The following is a 26,220-nucleotide window of genomic DNA, read 5'->3' as shown; positions in this document are numbered from 1 at the left end:
TAATGGAGTATTATTTGGCCATAAAATGAATCATGATGCACGCAACAGTAAAAAAAATGCTAGTGAAAAAATGCTAAGTGAATGAACTAGCTACAGAGCTGTAGTGGTCTCCCTTCCTAACTGCGCAGGTCAGATGGCTGAGTTGGTACATTGTGCCGGCCACTGTCTGATCATGTGACCGTCCTCTCATTGTCTCTTCTACAGCACTGTGATTGTATTTTATGTACAGAGTGGGCCACCTTTCAAGGTTTTCAGAGCTGCTGATGTGGTCCGGAATCTGCACAGGCGGCTTTCAAAGGAGAAGGCAACCTTCTTACTTTTCAAGGTCTTGAGGATAGACACAGCAGGTATGTCTCCCATGGAAATATTCTAATTAAAAACAAAACAAACAAACAAACAAACAAAACAGACTTGCCAGTTACTGGAGTTTTATAGGCACAACATGGACACTGTTGTGGTTGAATGCAAAATGTCCCCCACAGTATCTTTGAACACTGTTTGGAAGATTATGGAACACTTAGGAGTTGGAGCTTTGCTGAAGGAGGTGGACCCCTGTGGGAAGCTCTTGGGGTTTCCTAGCCATTCACCCCACCGCCATCTACTCCCCCTGCTTCCTGACTGTAGATCAGTGTGACCAGCTGCCTCGCATCTCCTGGCCATGCCTTCTCTGAGCAGTGGAACTGTTGCCCTTCCCCTTTAAATTCAGGAATTTGGTCCCAGAAACAAGAATGGTATCTTATACAGGTGTTTTCCTCCCCCTCCCCCTGCCCCTGCCCCCCAGGGACTCTACATTTATATCTCCAGTAGGTTTTCTGTGACACATTTGCCAACTACTCCTGTCTTGGAAAGAAACCGGAGAACAGTGGTGTCATACATCATGGTTTCAATAATTTCTCCCGTCACTTTAAGATAGCTTATACGTGTCTTCCAGTGGTCACTACGTTTCTTAGCTCTGCTTGTCCCTTTAAGATACCAAACTGATTGGTAGTTCCATGGTCCCCGTCCTCATCTCACGAGCAAATGTTAATGGAGTAGTCACCTCAAGTTCCCAGGATATGATGATGTTTGCACAAATTTACTTTGTTTCAGATATGTGTTAGTTGTAATTGACTTTCTCATTCATAACACGGAGTAACTTGGTAACTTGATTTTTTTCAAAGTAGAATCTTTTGTTTTTCTAAGATCCCAAGGCAGTGATTTATTTATTTTAGAAAAATTGAACTATCCTGAAAGGGTCAAAGAAGAAAACAATCCTCTAGTTTGTAGAGTTTAGAATTCCCATGGACCAAATATAACTTTTGTTGCTATTCCCGTGTATTTCTTTAGGAAATATAATGCAATCAAGATGATTTGATGTTTTAGTATGCTGTGTGTGTGAGTGTGTATCTGTGTGTTGCTGGGGACTCAATCTGGTGTATTACACCCATTAGGCAGAGTGCTCTACCACTGAGTTACATCATAGCTCTTGTAATGTGTCTTTAAACTTTAAGTCATACCATTATTATTTCCCCAAATCCTTTAGAATTTCTTTCCCATAAGACAGTTATGGCTGCCTGGTTTTCCTCCCCGGATGTGTTCTGTAATCATACAATTCCTCATCTATGAATGATTTTTTTTTTTGAGACAGGGTTTCTCTGTGTAGTTTTGGTTCCTGTCCTGGACCTCGCTGTGTAGACCAGGCTGGCCTCGAACTCACAGAGAGATCTACCTGGCTTTACCACCTGAGTGCTGGGATTGAAAGTGTGTGCCACCACCGCCCCACTGTAGGAATGATTTTTTTTCTTTTTTGCGAGACAGGGTTTCCCTGTGCAGCTTTGCGCCTTTCCTGGAACTCACTTGGTAGCCCAGGCTGGCCTCAAACTCACAGAGATCCACCTGGCTCTGCCTCCCGAGTGCTGGGATTAAAAGGCGTGCGCCACCACTGTCCGGCTGTAGGAATGGTTTTAAATGATGTTACAGTAAAGACAAACCACCTGCACTCCCAATTGTTCCCTTTGCACGTGCTCTTAGAGGTTATTATTTTAGTAAATGGTAAGGCTCTTCCTATGAGATGGATTGGCTTTTCCCTAAATTTGCTTCCTGATGAGCTCTTAGATGATGAGAATGTTTGCTACTGCTGTGGTGGTGATGAGGGTTGAGACAGGTCTTCCATGTTGTCCTGGCTGGCCTGGACATTGCTGTATAGCGGAGACTGGCCTGGTCATTGCTGTGTAGCGGAGGCTGGCCTGGTCATTGCTGTGTAGCGGAGGCTGGCCTGGTCATTGCTGTGTAGTGGAGGCTGGCCTGGTCATTGCTGTGTAGTGGAGGCTGACTTCAAACCTGTTGCAATCTTCCTGCTTCAGCCTCCTGAGTGCTGATTTTAGGTGTATGCTATCATGCTTGGCTCATAAGAGATTTGTTTTGTTTTGTTTTCTCAAAACAGGGCTTCTCTGTGTACCCCTGGCTGTCCTGGAACTCGCTTTGTAGACCAGGTGTCTTAGTTAGGGTTTCTATTGCTATGAAGAGACACCACGACCACAGCAACTCTTACAAAGGAAAACATTCAATTGAGGTGGCTCACTTTACAGTTCAGAGGTTTAGTCCATTATTGTCATGGCAGGGAGCATGGCGGCTGGGACTATGACAGTGTGCAGGCAGGCATTGTACTGGAGAAGGAGCTGAGAGTTCTTACATCTTGACTGAGGCAACAAGAAGTGATCTGAGACACTGGCTATGGCTTGAGCATATATAAGATCTTAAAGCCTACCTCCACAGTGACACACTTCCTCCAACAAGACTACACCTACTCCAACAAGGCCCTACCTCCTAATAGTGCCACTCCCTTTAGGGGGACATTTTCTTTCAAACTACTACACCAGGCTGGCTTTGAACTCAGAGATCCACCTGCCTCTGCCTCCTGAATGCAGGGATCAAAGGCACACAGCCCATGCTCAACTTCTTAAGAGATTTTTAATTCACCCATTCACTACTATGAAAGTGGAAAATTGGGGACCGCCTTTTGTCCGTGGTAACCTTATCTCTGCACCTCTTTTCTAGGATGCCTTCTCAAGTGTTCAGGTCATGGCCACTGTGACCCCATCACAAAACGCTGCATTTGCTCCCAGCTGTGGATGGAGAACCTCATACAGCGTTATATGTGGGATGGCGAGAGCAACTGTGGTGAGTGTAGTGTGTGTGCGTGTGTGTGTGTGTGCGTGTGCGTGCATGTGTGTGTGTGTGTGCAATGGTGGCTTCTGGTATGGTTCTTGAAGACACTCATCCCTTCCTGGCTTAGCATCCAGAACCATCCAACCTCATTCTTACCTGAAGCCAAGTAAACCAGCTCACTTGGTTGTACATTAAAACCTTGGCCCAGTCTGTCTCCTGAGACTTATCTGCAAAACCTCCTGGGAGATAGATTTGGCAGGGCACTTCTGCTCTCTGTGACGGGCAGTGCTACGAAGCAACTGCTCTGAGACTTTTCCCCCAGACTGTACCTCACGTGGCTTAGGATGTTGGGACCTTATGATAGCACACCCCCTACTGGGATAATACAAAATGGGAAATGTGGCCCACACTGCTAGGAGTCAGCCCAAGCAGGAACCAGCCACAGGAATCACAATCTTGCCTCACAGCCCAGGCTGGTGCCCGTCAGTCTCTTTGGAGAGAAAAATCACACATGCACACACACACACTCTCTCTCTCTCTCACACTTATAGTATATATATATATACATAAACAAAATATAAACTATATATAATTAATGCATATAATAAATGAATACAAAAATCCAAAACAAAATATATATCTCTATATAACTATATATTTTATATATATCTATATATAACTATTTTATGTATAGCTATATATGATATATATCTATATATACACTTTATATATATATAGTTGCTTTGGTTTTTTTGAGACAGGGTCTCATATAGACTGATTTGACTCTGAATTCTCTACACAGCAGAAGATGACCTTGAACTCCTAATCATTCTGTGTGCTGGGATTACATATCTAAGTCACCATATTCAGCCAGAAAACTCTATTTTAATGGTAGTGTATTCTTAAGAGTAAACTTGTCATCCTAGGGATCCAGATGGACATAAATGGCAGAAACTGTTAAGAGCTGGCTGCTATGTTGTGTTCTTTAACTCTCCACAAACGTCAGAAATGAGCCAGCTTCAGGCCACTATTCTAGGGAGATGGCATGACATTCAATCAGGTTAAGCTTGAGTCCCTGTCCCATTGGTGATTTGTTTGTTTGTTTGATTTTTTTTTTTGAGACAGGGTCTCTCTATGTTGTCCTTGCTGTCCTGAAACTCTTTATGTTGACCAGGCTGGCCTCAAACTCAGAGATCTGCCTGCCTCTGCTTTCCAAGTGCTGGGATTAAAAGCATATGCCACCACACCATCTTGGGCACCCACTGGCATTTTTGCCCCTAAGTTATTACTTCTAAGCTTAGGATGTAGAAGGAATGAGGAGTAGTTCCCAAATTGACCTCTGGCCCTGATATCTTCAAGCCACAGGCAGACATCCAGATCCTTGACTTGCTTTATGAAGACTGAGCCATGGGTCTGGGGCCATAGCTTAGGAGGCAGAGTGCTTGCCTAGAACGCCCAAATCTCTCTGTCCAGCACCACATAAAATCAGGTGTTGGGTGCACATCCATAATCCCAGCATTGGGGATGTAGAGGAGGAGAGTCAGAAGTTCAAGACCATCCTTGGCTATGTAGTGAATTCAAAACCAGCTTGGATTACATGAGAAGATAAAGAGGAGGAGGAGAATGAGGAGGAGGAGGAGGAGGAGGAGGAGGAGGAAGATGAAGAAGAAGGGGGAAAATACCATACAGATTTTTTATGGGATTTTATTGGGATTCTGGAATGAGCATTTTAATATTTCATATATTTATATATAGGATGCATGGTTGCTTCACTGTTTCACTTCAGTTACTTTGAATTTCCTGTTCTCAAGTTAGCCTCAACTATGTGCCTGAGGTCCCTGAGTTATGTACCTCACGAGGTCCCTCAACCAAATAGACACAGCCATTAGTCTGTTGTTCTGATTTGCATGGCACCTGGCTAGGCTCTGTTGCCTGCCCCACATAGTGGTCCCAGCACACCACTGGCCTCTGCTCAGACAGACTCACTGGGAGTCGTCAGAACAAAGCCGATTAGCAAACGGTTTACCGTTGCACAAATGTGCTTATCACTTACCTCTGGCCTTCTCGTTTTGCAGAGTGGAGTGTGTTCTACGTGGCAGCGCTGGCATTGATCCTGACAGTGCTAACTGGAGCTGTGACTTGGTTGTGCATCTGCTGCTGCAGGAGGTACCTAATGTGCTTGTTCTTTGTGAGAAAAGAAGACCCTTCGCTGGGGTGATGGACAGCCTCAGGCTTGTTTGCTTGGACTTGTCTCACTCCTTAACTGACTAACTGACAGCCAGTTTTTAAGACAAACTGGACTTCATGGGCACTTTCCACTTCTAGGCATGTGCATCTAAGTAAATGGGTCAACATTGGAGGCAGCTTTTTCTCATTGATGCTCCCTCACCTTCTAGCATAGCAAGGCCTATAATTCTATATCAAATTATATATATATATATATATATATATATATATATATATATATGTGTGTGTGTGTGTGTGTGTGTGTGTGTGTATGCACGCACGCTTGCTATGAATTGAACCTAGTGTCTTGCATGTGCTAGGTAGGTACTCAACCCCTGAGCCAAATCCCCACTCCCAAATCTAATAGTAATCTCTGTTTGTCTCACATGTTCACCAGAGCAGTGTCCAGGTGGCCTTACATGTCTCAGCAGAGAAAAACATTCTAGAAATGTGTGGTCTGATTTTTAGACTTGGTTATATGAAGCAACAATTAGATCAGTCTGACTCCTTTAGTCCACCTAAAATTGAAGAGAGGCAATGGCACACCCAAGGGGACTTTTGTTTTAGATTTTTCTTCTTATTTTTCCCCCAAAGGAGATGACTTCTGAGAAGCCCTGGGCTGCCCTATTGTCAGAATCTCCCAGAATCCCATGCTCAGCCCTCATGAGGAGATTTGTGAGGAAAGATATCATTAGACCTCAGAAGAGAGTAGTGGGCTCATTTTCCTATATGAAACACTATGTGTCTAAAGATGGGCTTTTAAAACGGCATACTAAAACTATAGCTGTTTCCATAAGTTACCCTTAATGTATTTGAGATTTTCTTATGACTGCATTCCCAGCAGTGGGCATGGCAGAAGAGCTAAGACCTTAGAAAGAGGCCCAAACTCATTGAGTCCCCAGAACCATGTGGGATAGGGTCCCTACTGAATGTGGCTTTACACATCTACATCTCAGGGTTGTGTACAGGAAGTGAACGGTGCTGACCTTGAACATCTACTGAACAGTTGCCGTTTTGATTCATAGTGACAGCTCTAACTGTCCTGTTGTATTTGGCCCTCCCAGCAACCCCAGGAGAAAGGGAATCTTCTGGAGGGGAGGGCATGGGACACAGAAGACTTAAGTAATATTCTCAAAGCCTCCATCTAGCAAGCACTAAAGTGAGAGTAAGAAACCCTTGCTCTTAGTGACATGATCTGATCAGAACAAGTTGACTGATGCTTAGGGTCGTGGTTTGTCTGTCTGTTTTGAGACAGCATCTCACTATGTTGCCCTGGTTCTAGGACTTTCTATGTAGACCAGCTGGCTTCAAACTCACGGAGATCTGTCTGTCTCTGCTTCCTGAGTTTAGGGTAGTTTTAATAAGTGTTTTTGAGTCATACTTTGCAGCTTAGCATGAGACACACAGGATCAGCCCAGTTTTTACATCTTATGGGAAAAATGAAAGACGGAGTTATTTCTACGATAACTGTGGGGCTTCACTGTCTTATCACTTCTTCTGCGTGCCCCTCCCTCGGGGTGCTGGTTTCATTCTCTGAACATTCTTGGTCAGCACTGATCTGGGGAATCTTGCTCACCTACATCTTTCTGAGTGAGACATTACTCATGGGGAAAAGCTGCCTGGGCTGTATAAAGGTGTTGAGCATTGCTTGAAGGGACTGAGTTTCAAGTGAACCCTTTAGTTAGGTGGGAAAGATCCCAGGCATGATTCTGAGCATTTGAGTCGATCATTTCATTGTTCCTTTCAGACGGAAAAGGACTAAGATAAGGAAGAAAACCAAGTACACCATCCTAGACAATATGGACGAACAGGAGAGAATGGAACTGAGGCCCAAATACGGTAAGACAATTGCCTGACACTTTGGAACACCCTATCTAGGCATTGGCCAGAACGTTTAGCTGGGTGACACGGAGACTGAGGTGGAATCAACAGTTCAATCAGGCTGGAAGAGCAAGTCTGGGAGTCTGCAAGGAAAGACAAAGGCCCTCAGCCCTGTGGGCGGGGCAGGCTGCCTGAGAGCAGGCTAATGGCATCTCTATTAGAAAGTTAATGAAAAATTGACAAGTACTCTGAGACAGTAATGGGTGAGGGATTGCAAGTACTTACTGAAGGCTGAGCCTCTGCCAAGTGACCCCAGGACCAAGACTTCTCCTCCATGGAGGTGACCCCCATGCCTGGTTCTTTTCTAGGCTGGGTTAGAGGGCGGTGGGTCATATGACCCACCATGCACTTTCACCTTGGCTTATCTCTGATTGCTGTTCCCTTTATATATGGCCAGAGATGCAGCGGCAGGACATCTAGCCTTTAAAAAAGAACCATTTCCCATCAGCTCCATCAGCTGAGGTGTTTACAGAAAATTGTCTTCTCAAAGTGTATTGGCCCTTATGCTCAGGACACCTCCCACCCACTTCAGTTAACCTTTGGATGCTCACATATTAACTATTACTTAATGTGCTTTTTCTGCCCCTCTGAGGCTGCTCAGTGCTGATTCTATGAGTTTTCTTAATTCTGGGTTTGTAGGTAACTTAGTTCTTTCTTTTTCTGTGGGTTTTTGTTGTTGTTTATTTTTTATTTGTTTTTTCGAGACAGGGTTTCTGTGTGTAACAGTCATAGCTATCCTGGAACTCGCTTTGTAGACCAGGTTAGCCTTAAACTCACAGAGATCCACCTGCCTCTGCCTCCCTAGTGCTGGGATTAAAGGTGTGTGCTACCACCGCCTGGCTTACATCTTATTTATTTATTCCAGGGCAGAGATGTACACATGCCGCAGCAGGTGTGTGGAGGTCAGAGGACAACTTTTGGGAGTTCTCTCATCCTACCCATGACCCGCTTATAAAATAACCACTCAGAAGCTTATATTAATTTTAACTGCTCAACCATTAGCTCAATCTTATTACTGACTAGCTCTTGCACTTAAATTAGGCCATAATTCTTATCTGTGTTTATCCACATGACTTGGTACCTTTTCTCAGTTCTGCCTTGTCATCTTGCTTCCTCTGTGTCTGGCTGGCAACTCCTGATTCAGCCCTTCCTCTTCCCAGAATTCTCCTTGTCTGCTTGCCCACCTATACTTCCGGTCTGGCTACTGGCCAATCAGCGTTTTACTTATCAACCAATCAGAGAAACACATATTCACAGCATACAGAACGACATCCCACAGCATTCCCTGTTTCCTACTTGTCATTTGCTCCACACTTTTTTCCCCTGTAAGTTCTCCCGGACGCTTCTAGATGTTCTATGCCCTCCTCCTGTTCTCCTACCTCAACATCCCTCTTAGTTTAAATCCATCCTATTTGGACCATCACAGGATGAATCCCAGCTCTCAGGAGACATTTGTATCCTCTTGATTCATGTAAGAGTTTTATTTCTTAGATATTTTGAGCCATCATGTCAAGGATCCATGTTTTAACTCCTTAGCTAGACACTGTAAGTTCCTTTGAAAAATTCTGAAGCATTAGTGCTGGCGAGGTGGCTCAGTGGGTAGAGGTGATTATCTCCAAGCCTGACAGCATAGGTTCTATGCCTGGTGGAATTTGGAGAGAACCATCTCTCACTGTATCCCCTGGCCTCCACATGCATGCCATGGCCCTGCATGCCCCCCAAACCTTCATACTTGCATGTTAGACACTATCAGTTGGTTGATATTAGGGGTCATATCTTAATCCCAGAAATCAAATCATCTATCAAAAATACTTGGTGGGGTTAAACTTCGAAGACCACTGTGGCAGTTATGTGTCCTGTGCCCACTTTGTGCTAAAAGCTGGGTGAAGGGCTTCACAGGGGCAATTTCATTCCGTCCTCACCATAAACCTGTGGGTGAGAGCTCTGTCACCTTCCAATAGATGGGAAGAGTTTAGGTGCCTTGTCAGGGGTCATGAAGCTGGTGTCAAGTTCAAGGGTAACACCCAAAGCCGTTGTCATGCCAACCCACCTGCCATGTAGGTGACTGCTTTGAAGGCCCGGAGAGCAGGAACGCAGCCAAAAGGACAGCTGAGGGGAGTGGTCCTGTCTTCACGTTCTCCCTGCTTCTCCCCAGGCATCAAGCACCGGAGCACCGAGCACAACTCTAGCCTGATGGTGTCAGAGTCTGAGTTTGAAAGCGACCAGGACACACTGTTCAGCCGAGAGAGGATGGAGAGCGGGATCCTGAAGGGTTCCCTGAATGGCTCTGCCAGAAGCGGCGATTCCTTCAGTTACTGCTCAAAGGACAGATAATGGGCTGTGTGTGTGGGGACCTCTTGGGCCTGTGACTCAGTACCAGACAGTGGGAGTTAAAATACAAAACTGACTCCTGCTGGGCACAGCACAATTATCAACCCTTCCCAGGGGCCTTGCTCTGTGCTCCACATATTTACTAAAAGACCTGGGTTCTTGGAATTTTCAAGAACAAAAGAAAACACTGCTTATTCAACTGATGCTCATTAATAGAGAAAAGGGCGCATAAAAATGCCTGCAGAGTGTGCTGAAAACAGTTTTGTGTCTCTGTAGTAGACACTTTATTATATTTATTGTCCGTGGTGAAATAAGGCGAACACTTGTTTATTTATAGCCCTGTCGGAAGGACAAGTTAAGAAGGGTTGATTTCTCTGTAGAAGCTGTGACGGCCTTTAAGAAAAACCTTCCAGAAGTGGCTTCTCAGAGGGCCTGCAGGGTCAGCTTGCAGTTCAGATAAGAGGCGGGAGCCACCTGTGTGCAGCGGGCTTCCTGTGTTGACACGATGTTCGTGATACAGCCAACTGCTGGCGAGGCTAGAAATTCAGGAGTTAAGGAAGAATCAGGATCTAAGAACAGGAGGCAGTAGAGACAGAGAGAAGGTAAGGACTTGCAGGTTGAATGCTGAAGGTAGCCTTTAACAGTCTTTTCTCTGTCTATCTCATTTCTTCTCATTCTCTCTCTCTACGAAAGAGAAACCACAGTGGGGCTTCTCTCACTTGGGGGACATTAAAACTGACTGCTTATTCATTTGACTTTTACTGAGTATGTACCTTAGCACTGCCATAGAAAAGGAGAAGGACTCAGTGACTGCGGACATATTCCAAAACTCTGAAATACGTTCTTCATGAGGGGAGTGTGGTCATCATGCTCTGAGCGCCTACAAAGACTTTCCATAGAAGTAACTGGGCAGAAAGTTCACTGTTGATGCTTTAAAACGTATTTAAGGCGCTGGAGAAATGGCTCTATCTACGACCACTCATTGCTCTTGCAGAGGACCGTGGTTCAGTTCCTAGCACTCAGATGGTGGCTTACAACTGTCCATAACTCCAGTTTCAGGGGGGTCCAGTGCCCTCTTCTGGCCTCCAGCAGCAGCAGCAGGAATGTACAGAGTTCATACATGTAAGCAAAATATTCATGCACATAAAATAAAATCTTAAAACCATATCTAAAATGTAAAGAACTAAGTCTTACTTCAGTTCTTCACACAAAAAGGAATTAAACCATGTCCTCCCCTAAAGTGGCACTCAGAGCAATGAAGTAGAGTTCATTGCAGCCTGAGATGTTGATGGGCTTGTGGTAGTGGCCCAGCTGCCCGCAGCCCCGAGGTTGGTAGCCTTGGCAATGTCCTTGGCATTCAAAGAGTAGAAGAGCCCAATGCTGTAGCCCAGCACCTGGGAAAGGAGAGTGAGGAGGAGCAGTTCAGTGCTAGCCATGGCTATGCACTAAGTTTGGTGACAGCCTCGACTACATGAGACCCGATGTTAAAGAATGAAGAAAAAAAAAATCAGGAGAATTAGAACCACAACATAAATTTTAGTAATTATTTGTTTCTGAAATCTTCTATTTCTGAACTATAGGTAATAGAAAGCTCAAAAAAAAAAAAAAAAAGCCATGACTAAGAGTCCACTGTATTATACTTTACTGGGGAAATGGTCAAATTAAAATGTGTAGGAATGTACTTTTACTTTAAAAGTAATTTATTTGTGTATGCCTATAAATCCTAGTTCAGTGTTATCTATATTGTTAGAGGAAAAGTGATTTTTTTTCAACAGCAGTATTTAGTTTCAAGAACAGAATCTTCCCTATCCTTAGACCAGGGTGACGCTACTTTTTGTGGGGAACTGGACATTTCTGGCATAGAGAATGTGGCCCAAGTTAGAACAAAAGAGCGTAATAGTGAAGCCTGTGAAGACCTCCTGCTTTATGTGTGCACAAGTATGCATAATGTACGCATCGCTCATAATTAGTTGACCTTTGCAATTAGTCTCAAAAGGAGACATTCCTACGCCATAGAGACTCACTGGAGGTCCGTGGGGCATGAGTGCTTTTCCCAGGGTCACAGTCAGCAGTGGATCTGGAAGTCGAGTGCCAAGACTCGCTTTCCAAGGTATGAATAAGTCCAGCCTTCATGCTGGAGGGCAGAACCTGGTGAGCCATTCAGAGCCTGGAAAGTTCTGTTGCTGGGGCAAAGAAGAAACCTTTGAGTGTGTCAGAGAGCAAGAGACAAGGTGGGAGAACGTGGACCTAGACCCTTCCACTGGAACCCACTCTGAACCACCCCGCCCTCGAGGTTTGCAGCGTGTGTGTGCTGGTCCCGTCCTTGGCTGTCTCAGCCTGGCCTCTCTGATCCATAAACCACCAAAGAACCTTGAATCTATGGCAAACCAGAAATAAACATCACAATGGTTACTGGAAAATGAATTCTGTCTTGTGACCCACTCGTTTTTGGGGGACCAAAAGAGGGGGGCAGCCTAGCCACTCAGCATTCACCTTGTGCTGTTTATAACTAGGGACTCTGAGAGCCATGAGCAAATAGAAGAGCGAGTCTCTAGCCCAGTGGTTCTCAACCTTCCTGATGCTTCGACCCTTTAAAACAGTTTCTCATGTGGTGACCCCCAACCATAAAGTAATTTTGTTGCTACTTCATAACTGTAATTTTGCTACTGATATGAATTGTAATGAATATATGATATGCAGGATGTTTAATACGTGACCCTTGTGAAAAGGTCGACTCACAGGTTGAGAACCGCTGCTCTGGAGTATGGGAGAGGGCATTTTATAGGGCTCAGAGGCTGAGAGCGCAGCTAATTACTGCTTTAGACAAAGATCCAACCCCAGCATCCCCCATATTTAAACACCTTAAAGACATGGAGCAGGGGGCAGCAGTCATGTGTGACTCTAGCACTTGGAAGGTGGGGGCAGTAAGACCAAGAGTTCAAGTTCACCATCCATGGCTACATACTGTATTCAAGGCCAGCTGGGGCTACAGACCTGTCTCAAGCAAACAAACACTGAGTGAAGTAAGAAAATGGTGACCTGGTTACCATGGATTCCGAGTCTTGATCTTATTCTTTTCAATGTATTATTTTCCACACGTTTTGATAAAGTGTAGATTCTCATGTAATACTATTAAATACATGTGCTGATCTAAAGAAAAGTGTTCACATTTTCTCTAGTGTTTATTTTGAAGGAGAAATATATTTTCCTTATGCTTCCATGTAGAGAGATTTCCCAAAGCTGGGTCAGAAAACTGACACCTCTTCTCTCACGCTGCACGTACTGAAAAAAGGATGGGTTTATATGTTATCTTTTTTCTTTTTCTTCCTTAGTATTGGGGGGTGGAAGCCAAGAGTCTCTCTGGAACATGCTAGGCACACACTCTACCACTGAATTACATTCCCAGCCCTGTGTTTTATGTTTCAGATGGCTGAAAAAAAAATAAACTGTTTTGATCACATGCCTTATATATAAAGTTCACATTTGTGTCTACAAACAGTTTTTTGGAGCATGGTCATATTTATTCATTTATGTATGAATTCTATGGCTGCTCTTACAAAGTTTTAAGGAAATTGTAATAGGAATCGTCTGCAAAGACTAAAACACTTAGCCAGGTATAGTAATGCACTCCTTTGAGGAGGCAGAGGCAGAGGCAGAGGCAGAGGCAGGCAGATCTCTGTGAGTTCAGGGCCAACCTGGTCTACATCGTAAGTTCCAGGACAGCCAAGACTACATAGAAAGCCTGTCTCAAAAACAAAAACAAAAACAAAGATTAAAACACTTATTATCTGGACCTGTACAGGAAGACACAGTTTCTGAAGCCCAGAGGACCCAATAGTCATTCCTGAGGCCAGACAGGCAGCTTGAATTAACCATTTTCAGCTCAGCAAATTCATCTCTCAGGATTAAAGGACAGTCTGTCCCCTGCTGGCAAGGGCAGACTGTAAGTGGCAGTTGTGGTAGTGTCATGAGTAGATTTAAGCCAGCAGTGCTCAACTACATTCGGCTTTTTTTTTTTTTTAACAGTGTAGCCCTGGCTAGCCTGCAGTTTATAGCAATCTGCTTCTCGATTGCTGGGATTAAAGGCTTGTGCCACCATGCACAGCCCTGACTTACTGTTTGTCAAAAACAAAGCCAATTTAGGACTGGGAATACAGCTCAGTGAGAGCTCTTACCTAGAGTGTGTGGGACCTTAAATTCAATTCACAGCACTGGGGGAAAAAGGTTAAACAATTTAAAAGTATTTTGAGGTATAATTCACTTAGAATAAATTGCATACACGAAACATAATTTGATAGATTCTGATGTACGGCCATCTCTGTAATCAAGCTAATAGGTACGTCATCCCAAAAGACTCTGTGCGACCCTTCATAGGCACACCTTCCCTTAAACCTTACTATCAGATGCCCTTGAATTTTCTAGTTTTGAAGAATTATGCTGTATGGATTAATTTTTGAACTTGCTCTGCCAGGAAGTTGTCTCCAAGGTGTTTACATCAATCAGTCTGTTAGTAATTTTGTTGGGGTAAACTGTGGTCCTGTTCAGAGACTTCGACTGCTACTCTTTACGTATATGAATTAAAAGTCCCTTTGATCATCACTGTCCTGCAAGAATTCCGTATTTTACTGAGTTTTCTAAAAGTAAATGAGAATCATCTCAACAACAATGATCTTTGGCCACTGTTCGGATCTACAAGGGTAGTGTGTGGAAGGCTTGATCTCCAGACCCTGCTACTGCTGGAAGGCACTGGAAACTTTAAGAGGTGGGGGTCCGGTGGGAGGAAGTGACCTCACTGGGTGCGCGCCTTCCTCGCTCTGCCTCTCCACCCGCCCTGGGAACCGTTTTCCTCTGCCCAGGGAAGGTTGGTGCTCAGCCTGGCCCCCCCCCCCCCCCCGCTCCCAGAGCAAGCGGCTCGCAGAAGTGGGCTAGACCGGTGAGTCAGAATAGACCCTTTCTTTTGTAAATTCATCATCTCAGGTATTGCGGCCAGTGACAGAAAAAGCTGGTTAACACATTCTTTTCCTTGTGAAAACGAAAATAATTTTAAAAATGTTTCTCAAAGGTCTAACTATGTGTGTCCCCTGCCCCCTTTTCCTTTCTAGGTCGGCTTCCTCCCTTGCCCCAGAGAACACTTCGTTTTTTCTTAGAGGAAGAGGCTTCCAGCTCTCCTGCGTTCTGCTTTCCCATGGCTGAAGTGACTCCTCGGGAGGCAGAAATGGATGGACCTCCGGAGGCAGAAATGGATGGACCTCCCGGCATGTGAAGGAAATTGCCCCTGGTGTGGCCATGCCAGTGTCTGCCTGTGTCTCCGGTTCCTTGGGATTTGGCTTGGCCTCCGTCATTAGGGCTAATGTCACCCTCATCAGCTGTTTCTTCCTGAACTCATCGGAAGCCAGGGGTTGGAGGAGACCCTCTGAGATGACTTGGGGTTCATCCAGGTCGTGGCGCCCTGGGGGAGAAAGCCCCACTAGGCGAGCTTAGTACCCGCACCGCGGGGGTCGGGGGCTGCCTGAGCGCCTGCCAGGTGCCCCTCTGAGGCCAATCCCTGTGCACTCTGCGGGGAAGGGGAAGACGTTGGGTCTGTGAGCTGCGGTATGTACTAAGGCTGCAGGCCCCGATACTGATACTGAGGAAGTGCACGAAGTCCACAGCCAACCCTTTCTATCTCGATGACTTGTGAAGCAGTACTACCCTCCTGCCTTCATTATGTCCAGCTGGAACCTGAGGGGAACTCTGCGCCTGGAGACCTGGGAGCTTGCCCTTGTCCTGGTTTCTGTTCAACCCTGATCAAGGCTCTGCCTGGAGTTCCTTAAATGGACGTTCCTTCAATGGTTGCTTCTTAAATGGACGTTCCTTAAATGGTTGCTTCTTAAATGGACGCATTGGGGGTTGGGGATGGTGAGGGGAAGGGGAGCTCATGTTAACATTCCAAGTCCCAACTTGAGGGATGACGGTTGCCAAACCCGTACGTTGAACTCCTAACCCCCAAATTCTAGAATGTATGAAGAGATGAGTCCTTTAAGAGTGACTTAAAATGAGGCTGTAAGGGTGGGTCCCTACCCAATTTTAGTGGTGTCATGAGGTGACTAGACCCCACAGATGGTTCCCAGGGGCACACGGGCCCAGCGGGGAAACACGGAAAGGGCCAACTGTAGGCTGTAGGCCCAGGAGGCGGGGTCATGGGACCTTTCCAGAGCTGACTAGGGCTTTGTCTTCATGGATGCAACCACCCATGAATTCAGTGGATTAATGCAGCGTCTTAACAGTGGGCCTACTGTTAAGGCCAGTTTGATCCGGTCTTTTGCATGTGATGCCCTACACTGCCTAGGGACTCTGTTAGCAAGGGCAAATGCCTTGACCTTGTACCAGAGCCATGAGCCAAAACAATACTACTTACGAGAGCTATGGTATTGTGTTATCAGCAACAGAAAATGCACTCAGACAAGTGTTCATATTTGAGGATCCTATCCGGATATCAGGGACTCAGAAAATGCCTTTCTCATACTTTTCTGTAAAATAAAAGCCTGGAAAAGTGGCTAACAGTGGCGTGTGTAGAAGACTGATTAAAGAAGACTGATTAAAGAAGACTGGAGCACGCCCTTAGGCAGCTGCACATCCCAAACAAGCACATCCGTAGTTCTTGAATTCTTGGTGTTGCTAAGCCCTTGTCCCAGCACAAGATACTCACTGATCCAGGGCTCGTTGGTGGGGAATTACAATTTCATATCCACACTGGTCTAACACTATGCAGTAAAAACTCAACAACGATCTGGTGTAGAAAATGGCAAAAACACCACAGCCACTCACTTTGACACAGAGCTAGGAAGGCCTGTTAGTTCAACATTTATTAATGAGATTCAACTCTGTTGACCAGACAATGTCAAACACTAGAAAAATGAGTCAACGTATCCGTGTTTACAAAGCAAAATATTTCTCATCAATCCCCAAGATTTATCTCACAAAGTATGGCGTGAAACGATCACAGTATTAAGTATTATTCAAGTAATATTCTGTTTTTAAGTAGCTGCACATGGGTAATTAAAACACTGGGACCCAGCCTCCAGAGAGGCAAGCCCAAGGGAACCAATTTGAAGGCTGTGACATCACAGAATAGGCTTGTTTACATTGTGCGTCTGATCTTTATTTTTACCGAGTCCCAAAGAACAAAGATACAGAAAGAAACAAGCACTTCCTATGGGGTCATATTGAAAGGCCCCTCAGATGGAAAAAGACACGATGAACTTTGGCTCTTTCAGTGGGCCCCACTAGCTGGAGCAAATAGTGCCTTTCAAGGGGACAGGATTATCAGGCTAATCCTTTGGGTTATTTGATGATTACTGCCAAGAACTCCTGGTAACAGATGCCCAGAAAATGTGCCTTCTTCACAGGAGGTGTTCAAGCGAATGAACTTATGTCTCATAAACATGGAGGCCACTGTCCCCCTCTTGGTACAGATGAGGGCTTGTAGACCAGCTTTGCAGTAAATCTTGTTGGCCATACTGTCTCAGCAAAGCTACTCAGGCACAGGGCACGGAGGCTGTGTTCATCCACAGACTCTGGGATTTTAGGAAATAACTGTTCTAGCCTACCGCAATCCATCTGAATATATAAAACACTTGAAACTCACGAGTTATACAAAAACAGGTGGCAGGTAGGATTTGGCTCACAGGTTGTGGTTCAACACTTCTGTATATACATCTTCAAAAATTCCACTTATCACATATCTTATTGAACCATAAGACATTCACTTAAAAAACATCTTTTAGCTGGGCACGGTAGTTATATATGTGTAGTTCCAGCACAGGCAGTCAGGGCAAGAGAGTCTCAATGTGAGCTTGGACTACATGAAACCCAAACTCAATGAAAACCCCTACAAACTAAAAAACTTAATTGATTTGGTGATAACATGCCTATAGTAGCAACTATCCGGGAGACTAAGGCAGGAGGATCATTTGAGTCTAGGAGTTTAAGGCCAACAAGAGCTCCTGTTTAAAAAAATATATATAAACCCCCCCAAATATTGTCTTCCCATAACCCAAAACCATTTTTCTAAGTAAGATGTTCTTTCATGTTAACTTATTTTCAGTGGTGGTGATTAATCCCATGGCTTCCAGCATGCTAAGTATATACTTTACCACTGCTACCCGCCCCCATTATTTTCATTACAAAAATTGATTTACATTTATTGTAACAAATGTCTGGGCCAGTGATATACCCAGTGAGTCAAATATGCACAAGAAAGTAATTGCCACACAGTCCAAGAACCCCCTGGCTGACACTGTTTAAACAAATGACTTCTATTCATATCTCAGCATGTGTATTTATCTTCTACAAAATAACAGCAGAGCATTTGTATTAACTGAAAAAAGATGGGCACAAATCTTAAGAAATGAGAAATGTTGGGGCTAGCAAGATGGCTCTGCAGTCAAGAGCAGTGGTTGCTCTTTCAGGAGACCAGGGTTCACTTTCCCAGGGTCCACATGGTGGCTTACAACTGTCTGTAACTCCAGTTCTAGGTGATCTGATGATGCCCTCTTCTGGCCTCTGAGGGCACCAGTATGCATGTGCACAGACATACATGAAGGCAAAATACATCCATAAAACTTTTTTTAAAAAAATTAATTAGAAAATGCGATAGAAACCAGCGACACACTATACAAGACAAGGACAGAAACAGACTATGAACATGCTCAGCTGTGACTCTTGCCACTTGGGCGGCGTCCCTAGGAGGCAGATTTCTACTTCTTGTGCACAGGAACTTTTAAAACCATGAATTCCTTATTTGAAGCTCCCAGTGGCTTGGGACTTTATAGTGTTTAGGAATCGCTGCAGCTAGCTCTGCTGTCATCCACATTGGCTTCTCAGAGCCAGAGCCTCCACAGAGTATGTGAGTAGGCTCTACACAGGGAGCGGGCGTGGGGCAGGGAGCTCCATTGCTGCCTGTTGGGAATAAACAGCTTCTAGGTGGATGGGAACCTAGACTTTTCCTCATTTAAATAGTTTCAAAGTGAGACCAATACCAGTTACAAGGGGGTTGGGGGGGGGGGGTGCGCGCACGCGCAAGCGCACATGCCTTTGTTGCACTTGTGGAGGTCAGAGGACAATGTGGGGTTGGTTCTCCCTTCCCATCTTTAAGTAGGTTCTGGAGACTGAACTCAGGTAGGTCCCCAGGCTTGTCCAGCAAAGCTTTTATCCATTGAGCTATCTTACAGGTCCAGGTATGGTTTTGTTTTGTTTTGTTTTGTTTTTAATCATGAACCATAACTACTTTTACTAGGACAAAAGTGCTGGGGATTCATGGCTTCAGCTCTCTTCCACAGGGGACTGGCAATTATGGAAATCATTTTTCACCGTGGTGAAAGTGCTTTTGTTCTTCTTGGAGTTTAGCAGCAGGTGTCCCCAGGGACAGAAAACCTGGCTCAGAGGTAGGCAGGTGAACACGTGGGCACCTGGCTTCCTTCCTCCACAAAGCCACTACCCGAGCTCAAGGTGTGGCAGGGTGGTACTGCTCAGAATCAAAACTGTTCCTGTCCTCAAGCTGCGTTTTCAGTATCTGTGAGGCATTTTCACTTCCTTCAGGCTCACAGTGCCGTGTACGCCAAGCATGAATCTCTGTAAGTGGGGCATGGCATTCTAAACAGCACACCCAGGCAGTGGAGCTGCACAGCACTGGGAACAGCTGAGAGTCCATGCTTTCCACTGGCCTGGCCTGGTGGTGCAGGCCTGTCAGGAAACTGAGGCAGGACGATAAAAAGCTCAAGAAGGCCTGTCAGTGTAACTTACAAAGACTCTGTCTCAAAATGAAAATGAAAACAAAAGAAAACATGTTGCGGGTAGTTCAGTGGTAGGACACATGCTAGTGTGTACAAGGGCATTGATTCAACACCTAGCCCTAGAAAAGAAATAACAGCTGTGCTTCGTCCTGCCAAACACCTCTGCTGCTGTTTGCCCCCAAGCTTGGGTTGATTTTCTAAGAGAAATGAAACAAAGCATAAACTAAGTTTAGGGCAGTGGAGACTTCCATTTACCCAGGTGTGGAAGATCACGCCTGTAACCCCAGCACTCGAGAGGCTGAAAGAGTAGAATTGTGAGTTTGAAGCCAGCCGAGGCTGCTTAGCAAGACCCTGTCTCATAAAAGCAAACCAAATGACAATGAACCAAAACAGAACAAAAACAAACCAACCCTGCTTCCAGCAGTTAAAAAACAGCCCAGAGCCTGCTGGTGGTGGCCCAGGCCTTGAATCCCAGAGGCAGGCGGATCAAGGAGTCCAAGGCCAGCCTGGTCTACAGAGCAAGTTCCAGGATAGCCAGGGCTACAGAGAAACCTTGTCTCAAAAAACCAAAGGAAAAAAAAAAACCCAAACAAACAAGCAAACAAACAAAAACCAGAAAAGCTGACCAGAAACAAGGAGAAACACCCCCACTCTCCATACAGTACAAGGCAATCCTGTACTGTTTACAGAGAAGTCTTAGGAAATCAAAGCCTTTACCACAACCCCTCAGAACAGGCAGATGCTCATCACCAAACCAACAGACGCCCAGGCCTGGATGTGACCCGCCCCCATCCAACTGTCTATCACTCCAGCATTTCCTCCCCCGTATTCTGGGCCCAAGTTGGGCAGTCCCATGGGGACTGGGGAGCCACTGCCCACAGTGACTACCCTTTGTGAGGGTCAGGGACATGTGAGCACTCACACTGTACCTTCCTGAGGCAGTGGAGTTGTGCTGGGGTCCCAGGACTGGCTGGGGCCCACAGCCACAGGGATATGGCATCCATTGGTCCCTAGTTAAATAAGGGGGAGGTTGGGATTTATGTCTAAGATGATGAGGACTGGCTGAATTTTTAAAAATTCATAACTCTGATAACCTACTTGTTTATTTTAAAAGATGGATGGCATGTCCCTATAGATCTAGGTAGTTTTATTCTTTTTTGAAGAAGTGAAGAACCCTATAAGCCTCCATAACACACATACTTGACCTCAAGATACTCGTCAATGCCATACTTGGACCCTTCTCGCCCAAGGCCAGACTGCTTCACCCCACCAAATGGACACTCCACTGAAGAGATCAGTCCTTCATTCACGCTGACCATGCCCACCTCCAGCTGCTCCGCCACTCTCCAGATCTGGGCTGGGTCTTGAGAGTAGAAGTACCCTAGCAGAGGAACAAAAGGACATATACAGCATGAGGAATGCTCGTGAAGGTCACATGTGCCCGACTGAGGATGCCTAGTCACATGGACCTGGGGTTCTCCTGTTTGCAGGTAAAGCCCCAGATTGTTTTTGTCCACATTTTCATCCTAAGAACCTGGGGCATCCTGTTGGGCTTCTGTTTTTCTCTTGCTGGGGTTCTCCCTACTCCCTCCAGGACTTGGTAACCATGAACTTCCGTGTTCTTGTTTCTTGCTCTTCAATCTACCCTCCTTTAGATATCTGGAGAACATGTTCAGACCTCGCGGTCAGCCCTAGCTGTCTATAGAACAAGGGCACATTTCTCAGTGGGCAATCAGTCCTGCCCCCAGCGTGGCCGCAGTCAGCCCTCTCCGCTTACTCCTGACTCCAGTTGATAGCCACTGTCTCCAGACCCATCCGGTTCAGGGTCATCTCGTTATCATGCTGCAGTGAACTAGCTTGGGCCTCTCTGCCTGGATTCTGTAATCTCTGCACAGTCAGCATCTTACTTACCATGTATCGGAGACTGTGGGGTCCAGCCCCTCGATAATCCCCTCCCAGGATCCCAGGAAGAATCTACAACCAGCTGATAATTTAATCTTGATGAAAAGAAATGAATCTATGTACATGAAACTCCTTAGTCCATATACTTTATTATTCTGTGTCAGTTCTCTCTCTACACAGCTTCTATTCTTCTCTCGTGCCTAGCTCCTTTCTTGCCTGATTTCTCTCTACATTTATCTGCTGTCTTCTCTAGGTTCTATCTTAATTCCTTCATCTTAGTTCTACCCCATCTAGGTTCTCATCCATCTAGTTCTTTCCCATATCAGCTCCTCTCCCATCTCCTTCTCTCTCATCTTGTTCGTCCCCATCTGGCTCTTCCTCATCTTCCATCTTGTTCCTCTGGTACTCTCTTTTAGCCCTTTAGTCTAGTTCTTTCTCATCTCAGTTCATTCCTCTCCAGTTCTTACCCATCTAGTTCTTCCGTTCTCTTTTCTCTTCTCTGTCTCATCTTCAAGTTCTCTCTTCAAAAATCCTCCTCTCTCTCCTTCTACCTCTCAGTTCTCCGTATTCTCTCAGTTCTCCCTAAGTCTCTTAGGAATCCAGTTATAAACCCAAGTAATACTAATCTTCTCTAGAGCAAAGTCACCAGGCTTGAATTCTTACGGGGTCTTAAAAGCAGGTAAGAATTTTCCTCAGGCAGTGACCACCAGGCTTTCTTTTACAACCCAAAAGGGGGAAGGGTAAAGGAGGAGGTCAATAGAGAGCTAATGATCAGTTGGTATATCAAGATGGGAATTTATGTGCTCAATCTACATTCCTAGAAGTGGTTAGGTAAGAAATTAGGAGTCTATTAGTAAGGCTATAAGGAAGAAGGGTCTCACCCTAAATTGCACAAGAAATAAAGCTATCCACCTGACGTAGGAGACAAGTGTTTTGTTTGGCCTTATATGCTTGATAGGCATTTTGGATAAATACACTGTTAGGAGTTCTTGGAAGCACACAAGAAAATCACTTTAGGAACTAGCTAATATATATGTACAAAGACTAAAATATCACCAAGACTTCTTAAGCCATAGCTTGACCCTTGGAGAAGTCCTTGACTTTTCCAAGTAGTAGCTTTTGTGATAGTAGCTGAATTCCATTACGTTTTCCTGCAGCTTGCAGCAATCACGTAGGACCTAAGGCAAGGCATGGCTTCCTCCACATCACACCATTGAAAAAGGAGGAGGTGCTGCTCTTGATCTTGCAGAAGCCTTGGGCCACACGTTGCTCCAGCATTACCACAACTGAGTATGTGACAGCATGCTTGTCTTCCTCTCTATAAACAGTTTGTGTTATGTTCACAAAGGAGTCTCTAGAGAGCTTCAGCTGTATCTTATGTGTGTCTCTACATGTGATTTTAGCAAAAAGGCCGAGAAATGATAAATTATACCTCTGTACCCCACAGTTCTGCATTTATACCCAGGGCCAATGAGCACATTTTCTCAGTATCATCTCCAAACTGAAAGAACAGCAGCCATTTAGTGATGATCAACACACACACACACACACACACACACACACACACACACACACACACACACTCTTCCCATCTCTAGACACTGTCCATGACTCTGCTGATGAGGCTTCTTCGGGATACCAGGACAAGTCAAATGTGAAAAAAAGTACTGAGCATTATGTCTCTGGGAAACTGCATGTGACTCTCCACCTAGAACAATCTGCACCCCCCCCATTGTCTCCCACCCTCAGCTCTAGCCAGAACGCCCTACATGTGTGTCATGGGTCACAGGAGAAAGGAACATGTTTGTACAAGGCCACTTTTGCCACTTGTAAAGAAACAAAGCATACGACTTTTTAAGTTTGCTAGGCAAGGTGGTGATTGCCTTTAATTCCAGCTCTCTGAGACAGAAGAGGCAGGTAGATTTCCGGAGTTCAAAGCCAGTGCAGAACCTGGCATTGACTTGAGGAGATGACTATGGTGGCTTCCAGACAGACACCTACCTGCTAATCCAACATCGACTGCATTTGCGATGGCAATGGCCTCTTCTTCTTTGTCAAACCTGCCAGAGTTAAAGTAGGTCATAAGCAAAATCCTTAAGGTGAAGAGGAAACACAGCCAGCTTTATCTTCTCCTGATTCATTTCCTAAATACCGACAAGAAGGAGGTCAGGGTTGCAAAGTGGTCGGTCCAAGGGGGAGAATACAAGAAGGAAGCACAAACACAGGCATGGCAACTGAGCCCTCTCCAAGACGCGGTAGATCAGTGCGGCCCGCCTTTGCCAAGAGAAAGGAGAAGCAGACCAACTTGGCAGAGATGCTGCCAAACAATGTTTAAAAAAGGGGTACTCATTGGTAAAGAGTACTTGCTGCTCTCGCAGGGGACCTGGGTTCAATTCTTAGTACCCACATGGTGGTTCACAGCTGGTAACTCCAGTCCCAGAGACCTGACACTCTCTTCTGAGCCCTTCCAGGCCCTGGATCCAAGTAGCTAAAGGAATGTTTTCAGAGCACTGATCTGAGAACTATTATTTACTTGTTAAGATGGGAAAAAGGATCACATGAGGTCCAAGTTCATTACCTCTAGACTGCTGAGATAGAGCCCTTGAAGGTATTCCTCATCGGGGGGGTGGGGGGTGGGGGGGGGTGGGGGAGGGAAGTAAGTTTAGAGGCAGCAGGAGACAAAATGGAGTTTGATGAATTTTGTGCTTGAAACTGGGTGTGGCATATGTCTATCATCTCAACACTCGGGAGATTGAGGCAAGAAGGCTGAGAGTCCAAGGCAAGCCTGGGTTACAAAGACAAAAGACAAACACCAAAGCTGGGACCAGGGACTAGGGAGATATCTGGCTCTGTTGGGGAAGTGCTGAGTTCGACCCCCAGAACCCATGTGAAAACCCAGTTTGGTGGCCTGTGCTTATAATCCCAGGTTCGGGGAGACAGACCAAGAAGTATCCCTGGAATTGTTAGCTAACCAGTCTACTCTAACTAGAGAGGCCCAGTGAGAGACCCTGTCTAAAAATCTGAGGTGGATAGCAGCCAAGAAACGACACCCAGGGCTGACCCACAGCCCCCAAATCAAAACCAAAATATCATAAACTCAGCTGTGCTGTTCAACCGATACAGGGCAACTCTGCCTGCAGCTGCTCAGGCCTCCCACCCCACCCTGAGACAGCACAGGAACCTCTCTCAGACTAGCTTTCCTTCCAATCTTCCTTCCTCCCACCACACAGGAACGTACTTGACAACCGGCGCCAGAGGCCCAAAGGTCTCTTCGGTGATGCAGAGCATGTCCGTGGTGGCATTGCTGAGCAGCGTGGGCTCAAAGAAGTTTCCCCCACTTGGGTGTCGCTTCCCACCTGTCACAACGGTGGCCCCCTTGGCCACTGCGTCATTCACATGCTTTTCTACCTGTGAGATGAGAAGAAGGGCACGAGGGAAGGCGGGATGAGGACATTTTCCAAACTGTACAATCTCTTAAAATGTTAAACAGCAAAAGCCATAGTTTGTTGTTGTTGTTTTTTTCTCTGTTTCCCTATAAATAGGCAAGCATGCATGCATGCAAGCCTGACAATCAAGGTTCAATTCCTGGGACCCATGTGGTGGGAGAGAGAACCAGCTCTGGAAAGCCCAGGGTTTCTCTGAGCTTTGCCTTCTCGGCAAGCTGGGCTGGTTGTACTTTCTTAGATTCACTCGTCCACTGTTATCAGGGTTGAAGGGACGTTTAGCTACATCTCCAACACAAAGGCATTACTTACCTATGGTAGATGTTCTCAGAAATGTGTCCTTAGCTGATTTCACTATTGAATAAACAGCATACAGTATTTTGATACAAACCCATCAGTCTGGCATGCTGCACACCTAGCCTATATGGTGTGTGTGTAGGCTATATGTGGTGTAGCCTATTGCTCCAAAGGCACTGATGAACAGGACAACTCAAGATCAAATCAAGCCTAAGAGAAAGCCACACAATCAAAGGGCATTCCAGGGAATCCGGAGAGATGGCTCAGTGGTTAAGAACACTTACTGCTCTTGCAGAAGACTCAAGTTTGGTCCCTAGCACCCATGTTGAGAAGCTTACAACTGCCTGTAACTCTAGCAAAAGAAGTAAGGGCTCTTAACTTCTAGGTCACCTCTCTGGCTCCCTCACTTTTTGATTCTTAAAAAGATTTAAAAAAAAAAAAACCAGTAGAACAAAGCATGAACATATGTGATATAAAAGCAGAGTGGGGACTACTTGGGGGAAGAAGGAATGAGCAAGAAGGGAACTGGGAGGAGGAGGGTAGGCAGGGAAGGGATGAGAAGAAAGTCTAATGAAATACATGTATGAGAATGCCAAGATGAAACCCTTAATTTTAACGATAACTTAAACAGATTAAAATAGCTAAAACCAGGGCTGGTGATCGGTCAGCAGGTCACTGTGCTTGCTGCCAATCTTGAGAACCTGAGTTCTTTCCCTGGGATCCAGGTGGTGGAAGAGAGAAGGACTCTAGCACATTGTCCTACGATCTCTGTACCTGTGCTGTGGCACACATGTGCCCTGCCCCCCAAAACTCACACTCAGACACACCGAGTAAATAAACGTAGTAAAAATGAAGCGAAAGCCAAACACACGTAATGTAACCAAGAGAAAGCTCACCCTGCTGGTCACCCAGACTGTGACATTCAGCAAACAATCGCTTCCTACAAGGAGCTTCCCTCTGTCATTCCTTACCTGTGGGATGCCTGTGATTCTATGTGCCTTTTTTTTGGGGTGTCTACGTTAAAATTCTTCTGGAAGGACATCAAGGAAAAAGCTTCTTATGACAGAAAACTTAGGGAGGGCAGAAGACCTAATGGGTCCAATCTCAGGTTCTCAGGCGGAGCAGGAAGAGCATGTCCAGACATCACCGTCCAGACACATTGGTAGTGGTAGGAATTCTTTTTTTTTTAACCTTTTTGCATTTCCCCATTATTTCCAAAA

General features: G+C 45.4%; 2 protein-coding genes across 6 annotated transcripts in view; one reads left to right on the top strand and one right to left on the bottom strand.

The window, feature by feature from the left end:
* The window catches only part of Kiaa0319 (KIAA0319 ortholog), a 72,499-nt gene extending 52,570 nt beyond the window's left edge, over positions 1 to 19,929 (top strand). For 3 of the 5 annotated variants that reach the window (XM_052728326.1, XM_052728328.1, XM_052728327.1), the window contains 5 exons: positions 205 to 347; positions 3,037 to 3,159; positions 5,223 to 5,313; positions 7,121 to 7,212; positions 9,410 to 12,009. In XM_052728326.1, the coding sequence (XP_052584286.1) occupies positions 205 to 347; positions 3,037 to 3,159; positions 5,223 to 5,313; positions 7,121 to 7,212; positions 9,410 to 9,588 (628 nt within the window). In that variant the 3' untranslated portion in view covers positions 9,589 to 12,009. Of the gene's footprint in view, positions 1 to 204; positions 348 to 3,036; positions 3,160 to 5,222; positions 5,314 to 7,120; positions 7,213 to 9,409; positions 12,010 to 14,687 lie in introns of those variants that run through there. The other 2 variants (XR_008215758.1, XM_052728329.1) reach the window with 2 other exon arrangements.
* The window catches only part of Aldh5a1 (aldehyde dehydrogenase 5 family member A1), a 32,997-nt gene continuing 23,182 nt past the window's right edge, over positions 16,406 to 26,220 (bottom strand). The window contains 3 exon segments of the mRNA XM_052728334.1: positions 16,406 to 20,739; positions 23,262 to 23,320; positions 24,499 to 24,668. Of these exon segments, the coding sequence (XP_052584294.1) occupies positions 20,534 to 20,739; positions 23,262 to 23,320; positions 24,499 to 24,668 (435 nt within the window). The 3' untranslated portion in view covers positions 16,406 to 20,533.

This window comes from Peromyscus californicus, unplaced genomic scaffold (genome assembly GCF_007827085.1).
Source record: "Peromyscus californicus insignis strain IS unplaced genomic scaffold, ASM782708v3 Scaffold_8__1_contigs__length_139910024, whole genome shotgun sequence".
NCBI lineage: Eukaryota > Metazoa > Chordata > Mammalia > Rodentia > Cricetidae > Peromyscus > Peromyscus californicus.
This window is presented reverse-complemented; position numbering and strand designations above follow the sequence as displayed.